Source organism: Eurypyga helias, unplaced genomic scaffold, assembly GCF_000690775.1.
Source record: "Eurypyga helias isolate BGI_N326 unplaced genomic scaffold, ASM69077v1 scaffold4036, whole genome shotgun sequence".
In the NCBI taxonomy this organism is placed as follows: domain Eukaryota; kingdom Metazoa; phylum Chordata; class Aves; order Eurypygiformes; family Eurypygidae; genus Eurypyga; species Eurypyga helias.
In genome coordinates, this window is record NW_010255839.1 from 21,866 (window position 1) to 36,269 (window position 14,404).

At 36.8% G+C, this 14,404-nt stretch overlaps 1 protein-coding gene across 1 annotated transcript; it reads right to left on the reverse strand.

Moving 5' to 3' along the window:
• Positions 1–2,225: 2,225 nt before the first annotated feature.
• LOC104510994 (protection of telomeres protein 1-like) lies at positions 2,226–12,404 on the reverse strand (the record flags this gene model as incomplete). The annotated part of the gene is made up of 6 exons (XM_010153429.1): positions 2,226–2,338; positions 3,354–3,459; positions 5,007–5,098; positions 6,660–6,754; positions 9,364–9,499; positions 12,199–12,404. Coding segments are annotated over 6 exons (748 nt in total), but the record flags the coding sequence as incomplete, so codon positions are not given.
• Between the last annotated feature and the right edge of the window lie 2,000 nt (positions 12,405–14,404).

Sequence of the window (14,404 nt, forward strand, 5' to 3'; positions counted from 1 at the left end):
CCTTCAGGTACTGGAAGGCTGCAATGAGGTCTCCCCGGAGCCTTCTCTTCTCCAACTTCAAATTCTTAGTCTCTTTAAATACAATATAATCTACTTCAGTCATTTTTTTAAAGTATTAAAATAGACACTTGACCTTTTATTAAGGTTTTATAAACCTAAATCACATACCTGGTTAAGAAAGCAACTAAGGGAAAGGTGAGTTTTGTTTCTATTAAGAAGGTGCTGGTAATGGCTAAAAGCCATTACCCTGTGCGAGAGGCTCAGCTTCCAGAAACTGGAGTCTGCTGGTGCTGTAAATTCAGGACTCAATCTCAAGATTTCCACCCTTCAGGCAGCTGTTCACAGGCTGTAGCACTGACCAGGGCAGGTAACTAAAGCTCTGAGTTCCATCTCAGTGACTTCTATTGCTCCATATAAAGGCAACCAATGAGACACAGATATGTCTGTGCACTTATTCCTTTCTATACAGTGATATTTAATTAGTAATTAAAAATTACGTTTCACAATACTAAAACTATTTCTAGGAATTCTATTTAGAAAGAGAATTAAACGTGTACATTGCAACCCAACAAATCATACAAATATTCACATGGAACATTTTGTTGGATGAAGGCTACTGACAGCAAAGCTTACACTGTCTTATGAACTAAAAGTACATGAAAAACTCAGTATTTGGAAAAATATTTATTAAACATTTTAATACAGTATTCAACAGGTAAAAAAAAAAGTCAAGTGATTCATATGCAGAGCTTTCTGGCAGGGATGTCTGATAAGGGATGTGGTGAAATCAATTTAGTTTACACCAAAGTTCAGAACATATTCTTATTTATTACTTTATACAAAGACTTATTTAGAAAAAATGTACAGTATCTATCAGTTGTTAAGAAAAAAATCTAAAAATAGAAACATTTCCAACGTTTTCATACACTGTATACAAGACAAGCAAAAATATTGCCTTCAGTTTAACACCTAACTTCTGAAATCATTTGGGTATGACCAGAACATTATCACAAGACATTTAAATGAAATTTTAAGTGACCAATGGCATAATCTACTGAACAGCCCTGAAAAATACAAAAATCAAATGTCTTCTACTATAAAATTAATAAAGTACTTAGAAGCATTCCATCTTGTTCCTGAACTTCCTTAGAAAACAGCTGTTGTAAATATTAAGCAATTTTGCTCTGATGGCAAGCATTCGATTTGATAAGGATTTCTACATTAATTATCCTTGGCAAAACATGTCCTAAATTTCTCCCACGGACTTCTGAATGCAAAGTAAAACCACCACGTAATTTTTCTAGTCCAGCAGTATTTTCAAGCCATGATGTCACTAGATCAGTTCTGCATCTCTAAATTTAGTCGTACAATCTGATTACGTAAAACAGAAGAGACAGATCTGGGCAGTGTAATCTGACAGTAAATTTAGCCAGATGCGTGAGCGCTTTTGAAAACACAGACCCAGCTAATAAGCATGCCAGCAACTTTGGGACCCAACAGGGCTACCTTAAAAATCATTATGATCTAGTGAATACCAATATTAATTTTACAATTTTACACTACCTTACTTTCACGGCTTGACTTTAACTTTAGTGACAATCATTACAGGGTCACGTTCACAACTCCATCAAAATCTACAGTAACTGGTACCCACAGCAGTTACCTTAGTATGATTAATGGGAAGAGCTCTGCCTAAACGTAGGTATCAGTGCAAAATCAAAGCTATCTCTGGGAACGGAGAACTTCCCTGTCAAACATGCTTCCTGAGAACAGTAACAAGCTTGCACAAATTAGTCTGAGAGAAACTTTACTTTAGCGATCCTTTTCCCTATCTCTGCTGACATCGTTTATTTTAATAAAGAAATGAACAAAGAGGCATCATTCTGAGTATTTTTTCCTAAGTAAAACTCACCAGTTTGGAGTAACCTCATCACTGCCTTTTTGAAGGACAGACGGACACTAGATTGCTTCTATCAGCCTGCGCAAGCAGCCTCCAGCGAAAAACTTAGTACCTGCACTCAGACCGTAAGGCTGTAATGCCAGGAAAGCACTAAATACTTCAAAGGATAATTCCCATTCCCATTAATATACAAACTAAAATTTCATACATACAGGTTGCATTCCTAAAAAAGGAACACATTTTTTTTTTTTATACTGTCTCTGATCCCAACTCCCATCCCCCCGTTTGGATTCTTACTGGATTACTTCCTAGTAGCAATACATCACTACACGACATCTTCAGCAACTGTAGTGTCAAAAATTTGGTAATGAACTTGTTGTTTCATTGCATCTCTGACATTATAGGACTTGATGAAGCATTCCAACCACGGCAAGTCATCTACAAAGAAAACCCAAATTACTGTTTAATACTCATTTCTAAATTTTTATAGGAGAGAAGGATCTTAACGAGGATATATAAATGTATACAACATTTGATAGGAAGAAAAATTACTGATTTTGAAATTCCAATTTGCACCTTATAGTTTCCCACACCATCTGAAATGGTGTTCAACGACAATCTTCCCAGTCTTGTCCCCCCACCCCAGCACCCCCTGAAACACTTGGTACCAGTAGTTGTACCACAGGACAGCACATACATATATACACACACTTCCCAATTACGAAACCTCATCTCCATGTGTTCCCATGAGACAATTTCATTGGTCTCAAAGAGAACATCCTTTACACCCTTTACAACAGGGACACTTTTTAAAAGTACGGTAAAGACTCCAGCGCGGCTGTAGTGGTTGCTGATAGCCATGTACTTAGAGGGAGTTCGCTCCAGAGGTCGGAGCTGCGATGGAGACATACAGCTACCCTGGACACGTGTAGTTTTGGCAGAGCTGCTTTCTGCCACAACAGAAATACTGCACAGAAATCTCTGTGACTGTATTTGGATTAAGTCTTTGCTCCATTTCCACAGATGTTTCCTGTAGCAAGGGATGGTCTAAATCAGCAGGTACATTCAGAAGTAGAATCTCACCCAAATCATGTGCCATACACTGATTTCCCTTTCAGTTTTCCCTAATATGCTGTGACATTCAGTACAAGGATGTTCCGGTTAACTTCCATATGAATACAAATGACATGTTAGTGCCTGCATAGATACGACTGTATTCACACATCACTGCATGCTACATGAGAATATCCTGAACCATTACTTTTCTTTCTCAAAAGGGAGTTCTAATATTAAAGAAATTTATCAAAACAAACTAATTGGAACTCTCCTTACAGAGGGTTCCTGCATTTCTGAGTTTTGCCCATGCATAAGTTGAATTCTAGGACTCTGCATATGCAAGAGCAGATTGGAAGTCCCTTTCCTCATCTCCGTATTAAAATAACGGCAAACTGACCTAATTTTCTTCCTGGAGGACAGAGTGTATTCATGGTCATCTCCATCTTTTGCTGAAGAAAATCATTAGTTAAGATTTCAGATGCAGGAATTTGGAAAAACCTTTCCTGGAAGAGAACAGAAAAGTATGAGGTGTTGGAGGAGAGGTTAGAAATCATTAGCTAGAACCCTGACTGCAGGGTTATCTTATTTAAGGAACTTGGAATTATTCAGATGAGGTAACACAACAGGAGAACAATATTATTTCTAAAACTGTTCTGATACCAAACAAAACAAACTGTCTGAAAAAAATTAACAGTCTGGTTTTCAGTACCCCTGAGTGTTCAGGGACTTCAGCCACCAGAAAGAACACATGTAGGTCTCCATATAACTGGCAGATATTCCACATAAACATCCATAACCAGGCAATGTCATGGCATGAGAGGACCATCAGTCCTCCTCAACGACCCTCACTGCAGCGAGCCCAACATTCTGAGAACAGTCACTTGAAAACCAGCGGTCACTGCAACCTGGCTTCATACAAGTGGGACTCGCACCGTTTGATTTTCATTTTTTGACAGTTTTAGAAACTATGAAGAAAGGCATATACTGTGGGATACATTTTTGAATGGAGAAGTAAAAGAATGGAACGCTTAAATGTTAAATAAACCTTTTCTGTGTATTTTTAAATCCTATAGAGTAAGTATGATTGACAAAACTCCCATTTTATTATTTCCAAGTTTGTTGCCTGATTTTACATCTCTAAAGGCTCATCATCTTACACCTTCTCAAAGTGAAGGTTTTCAATGGCAATTTCTCCTTTTTGTTAAAAGACATAAATGCAGAATAATCTGCCTTTGTATAATTTGTGTGACACATTTAATGGAAGTGACCAGAAGTTATCAGAAAATCCAGCAAAACTGACACAGAGATCCTACTTCTGTCTCTTACTCTTCCAGTTGTTCTTCTGCCTAGTTTCTCCTTCAATAACTTTTCCTATAAAGAGGAGAGGAAAGAAAAGAACTGAAAGCATTACTAGAAAAGGGTGAAGCTAGTGTGAAGTTACACTTCAAAGTAGCCCAGTTCCTTCTCAGGTGGTGCTGAAGGACCTGAGTTTAGGCTTAGAGGATACTGGCTTTGAAGTACCACTAGGAGGAATGCCAGCAGCTGGCACCTCAGAAAAAAATGTGGGTATTTTTTTTCTTGCAGGTAAGCTGTAGTCTGAGTAGTATCAGATAAGAATCAGAGCTACCCCAAAGTAGAGATTTTTGGAATTATGCATCAAGATATGGTTTAAAACCTTCTCCCCCACCTTCCTTTTGCAGTTTAGTTCCTCGATATAAAAGGAAAAAGAACAGCAAAAGGAAGAGGAGTAGGTGAAATGGGGATTGCAGTCTTTGATCTCCTTTGCTGCTAATGCACTGTGTATTTTAAGAAAACACACATTTTTTCCAATATTATTTTTACTTACAGTCTTAAAATTAGACAAGTAAGAGTATTCTCTTCAAAGTCCCATTCAAAGTCATTTAATACAATGATGGAAAATACACAGATATATACTCATTAAGCAGCATGGCTGGGGGTGGGAGGAGGGAAATCCCACAAAACTGTTTCTCTGTCCCATTTTGGACAAAGTTATAACTTTGAAGTGCCACTTTTACCTACATTTACTTACATAATCAAGAAGGTATGCATTTAGCGCTCCTGTTCCATCAACCAGTGTAAACCTCATAATAAAAACATACTGGAGAATCTGAATACCTAAAGCTGAAGGAAAAAAAAAAAAAAGAATTGATCTGTTTCTTAGTGTGAATATGCAAGATAAACCACAGCAACTCAAGCTGACGATATGCCTCCTTTAATAGTAACTGACTTTGAACACTGTCTTTAAAGGAATAAATGGACAGGACAAAAAATAAAGGCTCTGACTAGCAAAATGTGGAGTGCATTTTGAAACCTCACTGCAATTTGCCTAGAAACATAGATTAGCCTATAAAAACGCAGGAAGATTTTAAGTACTTGTTTTTATCCTAGTAAAAGAAATGCTAATATTTGCTTAGATCTAATGCTAATATTTCCTTGGTAGGATCCTCCTACTCCTGTTCTTTTATCCATGAAGATTTAAGGATACTTGCTCTTAATTCAGTGGTAATAACATAGCATTCCACCTGAAAACATATCTTCTGAGCAAAACATTTTGTTTCATATGATGTAGTAAAAGCTAGCAGGCCAAGGCTTATTCAGAAAAACTTTGCTGGCAGTTCTGAAAATATTCTAGCATAAGCAAATAACTGAAGTCATTCTCTCACTGACAGCAATAACTGTTAAGCTGCAAACATAAAATATCTTAAACACACCAAGTTACTGCAACTCTGCATCAGTCTTTTCTGGGTGCATCTATTAAACTGGCTAGTCATTTTATGTTCAACTGATCTGATATACTTGCAGGTTATCATTTATTCTGGAAACACAGATGATTTAAAAAAAAATTATATACCGGAAAGCATTTAATGAATATTTTTTTCATTTTGAGAATTAAATGTCAATCGCAGGTGCTGTAACACTGTCAGTTATATATTACTTTACATTTATTTAATAGCATATAATTATGACAGTATATTTAAGAGAATGACTGCCATGCTTGAATACTTTTTTCTTCTACAAAGTCTTTGCCAAGCTTAGATACTGCTAGATATTGCAACGTAGTAAGTTAGAGCATATATTTATGAACATAATACTCTCTTTCCTTGATGTGTCGTGAAGTTTTAAGCTCTATTTCATCTCTAGCATTTGAATATATTGACACACGTCACAAAGTAACACAATGAACACACATCCATACTATGGTATAATTCCTTTCATTTGAATAGTATTTCTTCCAGAATCTCTAGAATATGCTTAGGCTTACAGAAGACAAAAACTTAACTTGAACCGGTCATTAAATAAGACCCTCTTTAGTTCAGATCAGAGTATCTTCAAAAGGAAAAAGCAAGACTAACTTAAAGGACTGCAAGAATATACAGTTTAAAAATTACATCTGCAACCAAAAATTCATCACATCTGTACTATGATAGGTGTTACTAGTGACACCTATTTTAGAAGAAACTATGAAACATATAAAATCCTCTAATTCGTACTGTAATAGATTCAAAAGTAAATATGTTATTTTAATTGGTAAGAGATGAATAGATTTTGCACCTTTATACCCAAGCATAACCACAAGTGACTTGCTTCCTGTACAAAAATGCAACCCAGAAATCAAACTTTGATATAAACACTTCAGAATCAAGGCACAAAAGTGTTTCAGAATACTATCATATCAGCTGACCTTCTGCTATTTCAGCTGGCTCCCACGATGGTCGCTGCTCTGCTGCAACAGAACCTAGACTCTTGATCGGCTTTGGCGTTGAACACTGCTTGCACCTAGCATTTAAAACAAGACACTGAGATTAACAAACACTGATTTATTTATACTAGAAGCTTTCTGCACAAACCTCCCCAATAAATTGACTTCCTTATTCAGTGGGAGTGTAAAAGTATTTCTATTGCCGTTTAAAATAACTATTTTACCAGACAGACAAGCTTTAGACCGTATCAAAACCCTTAATGCTGCTTTTGAATGATGCCCGAGAAGAAATAAGCAATTTTGGTCTGGAAAAGAACACCTCAGTGAAAAGAAAGGAGAAAAATTGTACATCAAGGCTGAGGAAGTTGGTGTTGTTCAGCCTGCAGAAAAGGCGGCTCCGGGAAGCCTTTCAATATGTAAAGGGCATTTATATATTGGAGGATGGAGAGATACTTTTTACCAAGGCCCATGGGACAAGGGACAACAGTTTTAAACTGAAAAATAAAAGAGGGGCAATTTACATTATACAAAAGGAAGAAATTCTTCACAGACAGGGTGGTGAAACACTGAAATGGGTTGCCCAGAGAAGTTACGGATGCCCAGTCACTGGAATTGTTCAAGGTTGGGTCTGATGGAGCTTTGAGCAACCTGGTGTAGTGGAAGGTGTCCCCGCCCATGGCAGGGGGGTTGGAACTAGATGGTCTTTATGGTCCCTTCCAGCCTAAACCATTCCATGATTCTAAGATCACTACATTGCTAAACATATATTCATGTTACTACTTTGATGTTTAGGAATACAAACAACACTTCACTTTGTAAAAGCAGTAATGAATCTGAACTTCTAGCATGGTCTAAAAACACAACAGGGTTAGAGGAGAAATTTGGCTTTACCTATGATTAACTGAGTTACTAAAACAATCTCATTTTTTAGTGGTGTATTTACACCAGTAATTATAAATTTTACATGTTACATAGTAAGCAAATGCTGCAAGTGGATGAAAATATTGAAGAACTGTTTTCAAAGTTGTCCTCACTGGCCTCAAGAAATAAAATTACAGAACAGCTGTTATTTCCAAATTAAGCTTTTGTGTTAGTCTATTACAGTTAGAACTTAAAACATTATTATCTTTAGGTAACAAATGTATAAGTCATATAGAATTACGTGCAAAATGTGCCTTAATAATCAATAGCACTAGTTCTGCCCAAGTGATATAAAGCCAAGCTCAATGAAGGTACTTTATTTTTTTAAAAAACACCCAAATTTCAATAAAGCTGCGAATTTTGTTTTTTATATGCATGTGTGTGTGTTTCGTAATTTTATATATATATGAATATACATGTATATGCACATGCATATAAGTATTTATAGAGATATTCAAGCTCATTCCTACAGCAAAAATAACTTTGCTTTTCATTCTAATATGCAGAATCTTTTTTACACTTTAAGTATATGCTACTGATAAAAAAAAAACCACATAGAGCAAATCTGAGAATTGTCAACATCCCTGTGAGGTTCCTTCCTAAATATAAACACTCATGGAATATCTCACAGAACATTGGCTTTTACAATACAGCCATTGAAACGGAGACCAGTGTCTAAAAGTGAGTTGTGCATAGCTGGGGACATACATGGATTATGAAAGTGCACGGGGAAACACTTTGTACTGGTGAAGATCCAGTTCCAGCAGGAACAGCCATACGTTACCTCTCTTTTAAAAAGCTGCGGACAGCCATATCTGGAAAGCTCAAAACAATATATGACAAAGAGAAATAATTATCTGTATTCATTTTGTCAGGCCCTTATGGGATACTTTAGGGTTCATGTGAAACATGCAATATTTTTGCACAGAAAGTATTTTACTCTCTACAGGACTGAAGTAGTGCAACACAGCACTCTGTTTGAACTTACTAGGACTGCTGAGAGGGAGAACTCAACCACTGGTACGAAGCAGACTGCTGGTTTTGATACCAGGTATGTGTACTGTATTCCACAGCCTTGGGACTGTGGAATTCAGAAACCTGCAGAAGTTGTCTCTACTGTGACTGACTAAGGCACTTTGCAGTGTTGTGGATCTCAGTAAATGGCAAATGGTGAGGAAAGGATGTCCAAAACCATAGAATCACAGAATGGTTTGGGGTTGGAAGGGACCTTAAAAGATCATCTAGTTTCAACTCCCCTGCCATGGGGGCAGGGACACCTTCCTTTATTTCTTCCAAAACCCAAACTTTCCCAATACTAGGAATAAGAGAGAGAATGAGTAATGAATGACAGCCTGAAATTATTTTCTTAATGAGTAAGACCAGAAAATGGTATTTTTCTGGCCAGAAAATGGGAGATATGGACTAAAAGAGAAAAGTTTAGGCATTTCGCAGCCTAAAGAGACTCATACGTCCATTTCTGTCTCTGTGGCAGGTTGCCCTACCCACATACAACAGGCAAGACTGAACCTGGGGTGCTGTGGAATTAATGGCATAAGATTTATAGAGAAAGATAAAGCCCAACTGCAGTTGAGTCCTTTGATTGGAGGCAGTAGTGTGGAATTTCATCCCTGACCACATTATCCATTTTGCATCAAAGAAACTTTGGGTAAGTCATCCCTTGAGCACTGAGGTTTGAATTACCAAAGAAAATGGTATCTGTATATTTCTACAACTACTAAAATATCAAGAAATACTTTTAACCTACCCATAATATTTTATGTCCCCCTGTAAAAGAAAAGGAGCTGAAAGATCTAATAACTCAAGATCATCTTCTGTGGATCTCACAGGAATAACACATTTAAATCTTTTTGTAAGCTTCAAAACTTCTTTTAGTGTTCCACCTATTAAAAACAGAAAACCATGCTTTTTAAAAACTGCAATAAAGAATAAATCTAACAACTTACATTTCATGGCTGATTAGATGTTGATTTCACGATTTTCAATAAAAACTACGGAAAATTGAAAAAATGGTCCATAGACTCAAAGAATCAAAGATAGGCATTTATCAGAGCAGATGCCTTAATATCTTCCGCATAGTTATCACCATAACCATGAAAGTTGTGTTTAGTTGGCATCGCTTTCATACAATTTCTCCTATGATTTTACTAGCACTTCTCTTAGGGGGGAAAAGAGGGGAAATGAACTGACTTTGCAATTGCTCTGAAGTAACTGTTTTTTCAGCTTTTAAGTGGCAAAACTCCATTAATTTTTAACTATCAGTTGACAAAAAAGTAGTCATTCAACCACCTCATAACTGACATGAGCTACCGAACGTCATGCTAATTGGAGTGCTACTAAATTGGGGCCATGCTGGGAACACAGAAATTGAATATATTACAGCTGGAACCCTGAGAATTTCAATTCCAGTGACAGAAAAAAGTTCTTTCTATAGTGTTATCCATCACTATAAGTCATGGATAACATGCCTTCAGTCTCCACAGTATGGACTGCAGAACTGATGTCAGAATCTTTCTGACATTTCACCACTTCAGTAGAAATGTAGATTTATTAATTTAGCACACAGAACAGTTATTTGGAAATAGTAAAAAAAAGAGCTTGTGAACAACAATTTAAGAAAGTGAGCAAACTTTTAAAGTAAATGTATTCTATAACTGTGTTGTTTACCATTAACTGTAAGATGTTTTAAAGAGTTTATGATAAGTGATTATGATAACGGATTGTTAAATATTTATTGTATATATTTGTTACTTGTATTGCAGAGGTAACTAGATAAGACAATAAAAATCAATAAAATGGCATTACTGGTGATGAAAAAATGCACAACAGGAAACCTGCTCAATGAACTTGACTTCTAGCAGAAAAAATAAAGAAAATAAAGGCACAGGTATTTGAAATGGCTTCCCAAGAGTTTAGAAAACAAAAGTCCTCCAAGTGCAATGACACAGATAAAGCCTCTCACATTTGAACTCTCGTTCAAGGGATTAACATACAAAATTCGGGGTACTTTTAACTGACATTGCTAAAAGGTCTCCAGAATTTTAGCTTTGCTGTAACACGAACTTGTATCAAGCAAATGTATTCTTGCTTCTAAGAGACTAGCCTAAACCACAGAGAATTACCAGGGGTTGACAGTGATATGCTTCCCAGTGATGTCTTGTACAAATAATGAGGGTATGCAAGGAGCATTCTACTCGTTAACCATACCACTTCACTCTTCAGTTCAGCTAAGCTGCAGCAGTATTTATGGATTCCCCTCACTGTGAAAGGTCACGTAAAGTTCTGTGCATTATCCAACTACTTCCTCAATTCCAGCCCAACAGGTGCCAAACACTCAAAAAGAAGTTCTTTCTTCAGCGTAATGATTGTGGGGAAGCAGAGTATTGTGTTGCTGAAGAGCAAATTGCTCATGTTTAATATATGAGCATAATCTAGAGCACGTCTAAGTGTTATAACGTGTTTGGCCTTTGAGGGTTGTCTCTATCTGGAAAAGTGATGGGGAGATTTCTAGGGAGACTTCAACCTCTCCATCTCCAAAAACTTGCGGATGAAAATTAAAGTAGCACATAGCTTTAGCAAGGTTCATGATCAACTTTCTGGGGGAAACATGCTAAAATACTGATTATGCCTTTTCCTTGTGCTCCAACATGAAGCACATATATCCACATACACACATACTTAGCTGCTGGCACTTTAATATCTGAAAGTAGATTTGCCAAGTTAGATTGTTCAATTATTTTAGGAAAATAGAGTAGATATAATTATATTTTCTTTTGTTTTCAAAAAGATAAGGTGAGATTGAAAACAAATCCAGTTTGGAACATGTCAACTAAAGCAGCTATCTGAACTAGCTGAATATACAACAACGCAGAAAACAGAAGGGATTTTGTCATTGTCCCTTACACAAAGGACAACCTGACTCACATTTGCTTACATGCAATACTACTTGAGCAAAACTGAATACTTTGTTTGAAAGTTGGGATGGTACTATATGCAATTTATTCTATTCAAAACATTCCTTATTAGTATTCTTGCTAAATTGCTTTGTTTAAAGTTCAGTGGCTATTTCTCTTCCTTCAGGAAATCTGATAAAAAACAACCCAAACAAACCTCACTCTGGGAGAAGCTTTATTTATCTGAAACAACACTGACATCCAGAGGCTGAGAAAGTCAACTGTACCCTAGTACTATCAGAAGCCCTCCAAAAAACTTTTCCACATGAAGACTAAAATAGTTGTTGGTTTTTTTTAGAACACTCAACAAGTTTTCAAAACAGAACTGAAAACGCAGTAAGCACAGCTAGAAAAACACAGATTTAGATGTTAATTTTAGCAGAATCAACACTAAACTTATTTGTATAGCTTTAAAACAGACAAAAACACCTTACAAGACCTTCACTGATTATTTTTTCCTGTTTTGCACAACAGTAACTTAAGGTTTCTGTTGAGATTTTAGTTTTTTGAAGATGCCTTCATGATCATCACTACTTACACTGAATACAACTTCAATACATCCTAATTTGTAGATACACACAGAGTGGACCCTGTGCCATGACAAGAGGTATATACGCAATTTATCTTACCTTCTATCATAAGCAAGGCATCTTCAGGCTGTTGAAGCATTTCGTCATGCTTTACAAAATGAATAACTATTTTCCTTTGTTTCTGGTCTTGTGTAGTCCACATTACAGAATCATACCAGGATGTATTGTGTAATTCTGGGTTTGGGTCAGTAACAGCAGAGCCTTGTAAAATAACGCTGAAGTCATCCAGATCTGGAACTTCTTGTCTAAAAACATTTTCAAAAGGAATAAGTAAATTCTAACAGCGTCATCTTAGGCAACCTGGCAACAGGGATGATGGTTGTCCAAATAAATATTAAGATATAGTCATGAGAGTTCAAGTATATACAGGAAAAAACTTGTGGTTACATCAGTTTAAACACTTAGAGTTGTATAGCAAATGATGACAAGATTATTCATTTCCATGTTAATAAATATGCTAAATAATCTAATCTCACCTAGGTGCTGAGGCAGCCTAGTGGCTTCATCCAAATATATGTAAATCCATGGAAAAATAAATATATCAGCTTTTATGTGATTTCAGTTGGGCCTTAAAAGTGGAGTGAAAAGACCACATAAACTCATATAATTTCAAGTTTTAGGTTCTAACCTATTTTACTTTGCATATTTTTGGGGGGGAAGAAAAAAAGGCAGGAGCAGAATAGCTTCACTTACATACTCTGAAGGGAAAATCTGCAACTCTGCACCACACAGATTCCCTCCTGTCCTGTTAGAGTGCACCACTTGTGCATTTCCAGTCGTGCTCCCCAAAGAAGTAATGCAGGCTATTCAAATTTTATCACTACTACCAACAACAGGCAAAATGCCAGTGGCTGGCACACAAATTAAAAATGCATGAGAGTGTTTTCTCCTCAGAAAGACAGACCTACCGGCTTCAGGTGAAATATGAACCATGACAAAAAGGACAACAGAAAAAGGCAAAAGCTTGGGCTACTTCATAAACCAGTGGAAGAAAACAGGTGCCAAGCTTCAGAGTGGAGTTAAAGAAAAAAGACCATCAGCTCCTGCAGATTACTCTGATGATTTCACTTTGAAACCAAGAGGAGCTGCTTCCACCAATGAACAGAATAATTATTGCCTATGAATCCAAACTTTGATATTCTTCTGCTATGACTGTAGAAATGGTACATGAGGTCTTCCTGAGCCTGAACTTTCATTTCACGAATGCAGTGCTGTTCACATGAATTCTTTCCCCCTGTGTTCATGGATTACTATTTTAAATGCAAAAGCAGTGAACCTAACAAACAGGTCATCTTTCCAGATACACCCATTAAACTCTTCTAGGCTGCCTGTGGATTTCCCACAGAGGCAGGAATGGAATGAATTGCTTTTGAATCAAGCTACACAAGAGGCCTCAAACTTCTGTAATGTGGGTACATGAATAAAGCTACATCTATGTATAGAGAAGCTTCCAGTAGCCGTCTAAAAAACAAAAATACCTCTCACAAGGATTTTATACCCCAAGAGTTACATGCATCTTACTGCACACAGTGTTAAAGGATCAAACTTGCATTGTACTTTGTTCAGTCAGGCTCTTCAGTGTATGCTAAAACATGAAACAACTTCTGCCACAGCAGAACATGCAAGGGAGAAGGATGTCCCTAAATCCTGTTTCCTTCCTGGGCCTCTTAACTCCCCCAATCCAGGCTGCAGTACAGTTCCACTATATTTCACTGATTTCCTTCCTCCACCTGACACACACAGCTGAGAAAAAAGAAGCTAAATTTCTGGGAAAGCACTGCAGGGAATCCCATCGTTGCAGCAGGATGGTGGTAGTGATAGTAGGAAATATGCTAACTGAAGCCTCACAAATCTATCTGGTTAAAAGTGTGCCCTAATTCTGTGGCAAAGAGAAGACAGCAATATATGTGAAACAGGAGCAGACTCAAATGAACAGAAATGAAGACATTAACAAGTAAAGAATATAGAGGGCGGCTATAACAGTAATTGAAAATTGTGGAATAAGATGAAGTTCATAAGGAACAAACAAAATTCTATCAATTGTATCTACTTATTACTACACAGAGTTGGTAAATATATCAAAAAAGTGGCAGAGGTAGTTGGTGATTATCTCCTTTTTATACTTTGTAATGCCATGTACTTTTATGTTGTGAAGATGAAGCACTTCCTCTTACATTAGCAACCAAGAGAATATTACAACAACATCTGTTAAGGACCAGTATTGTTAAAGCTGCAAGCGTGCTCC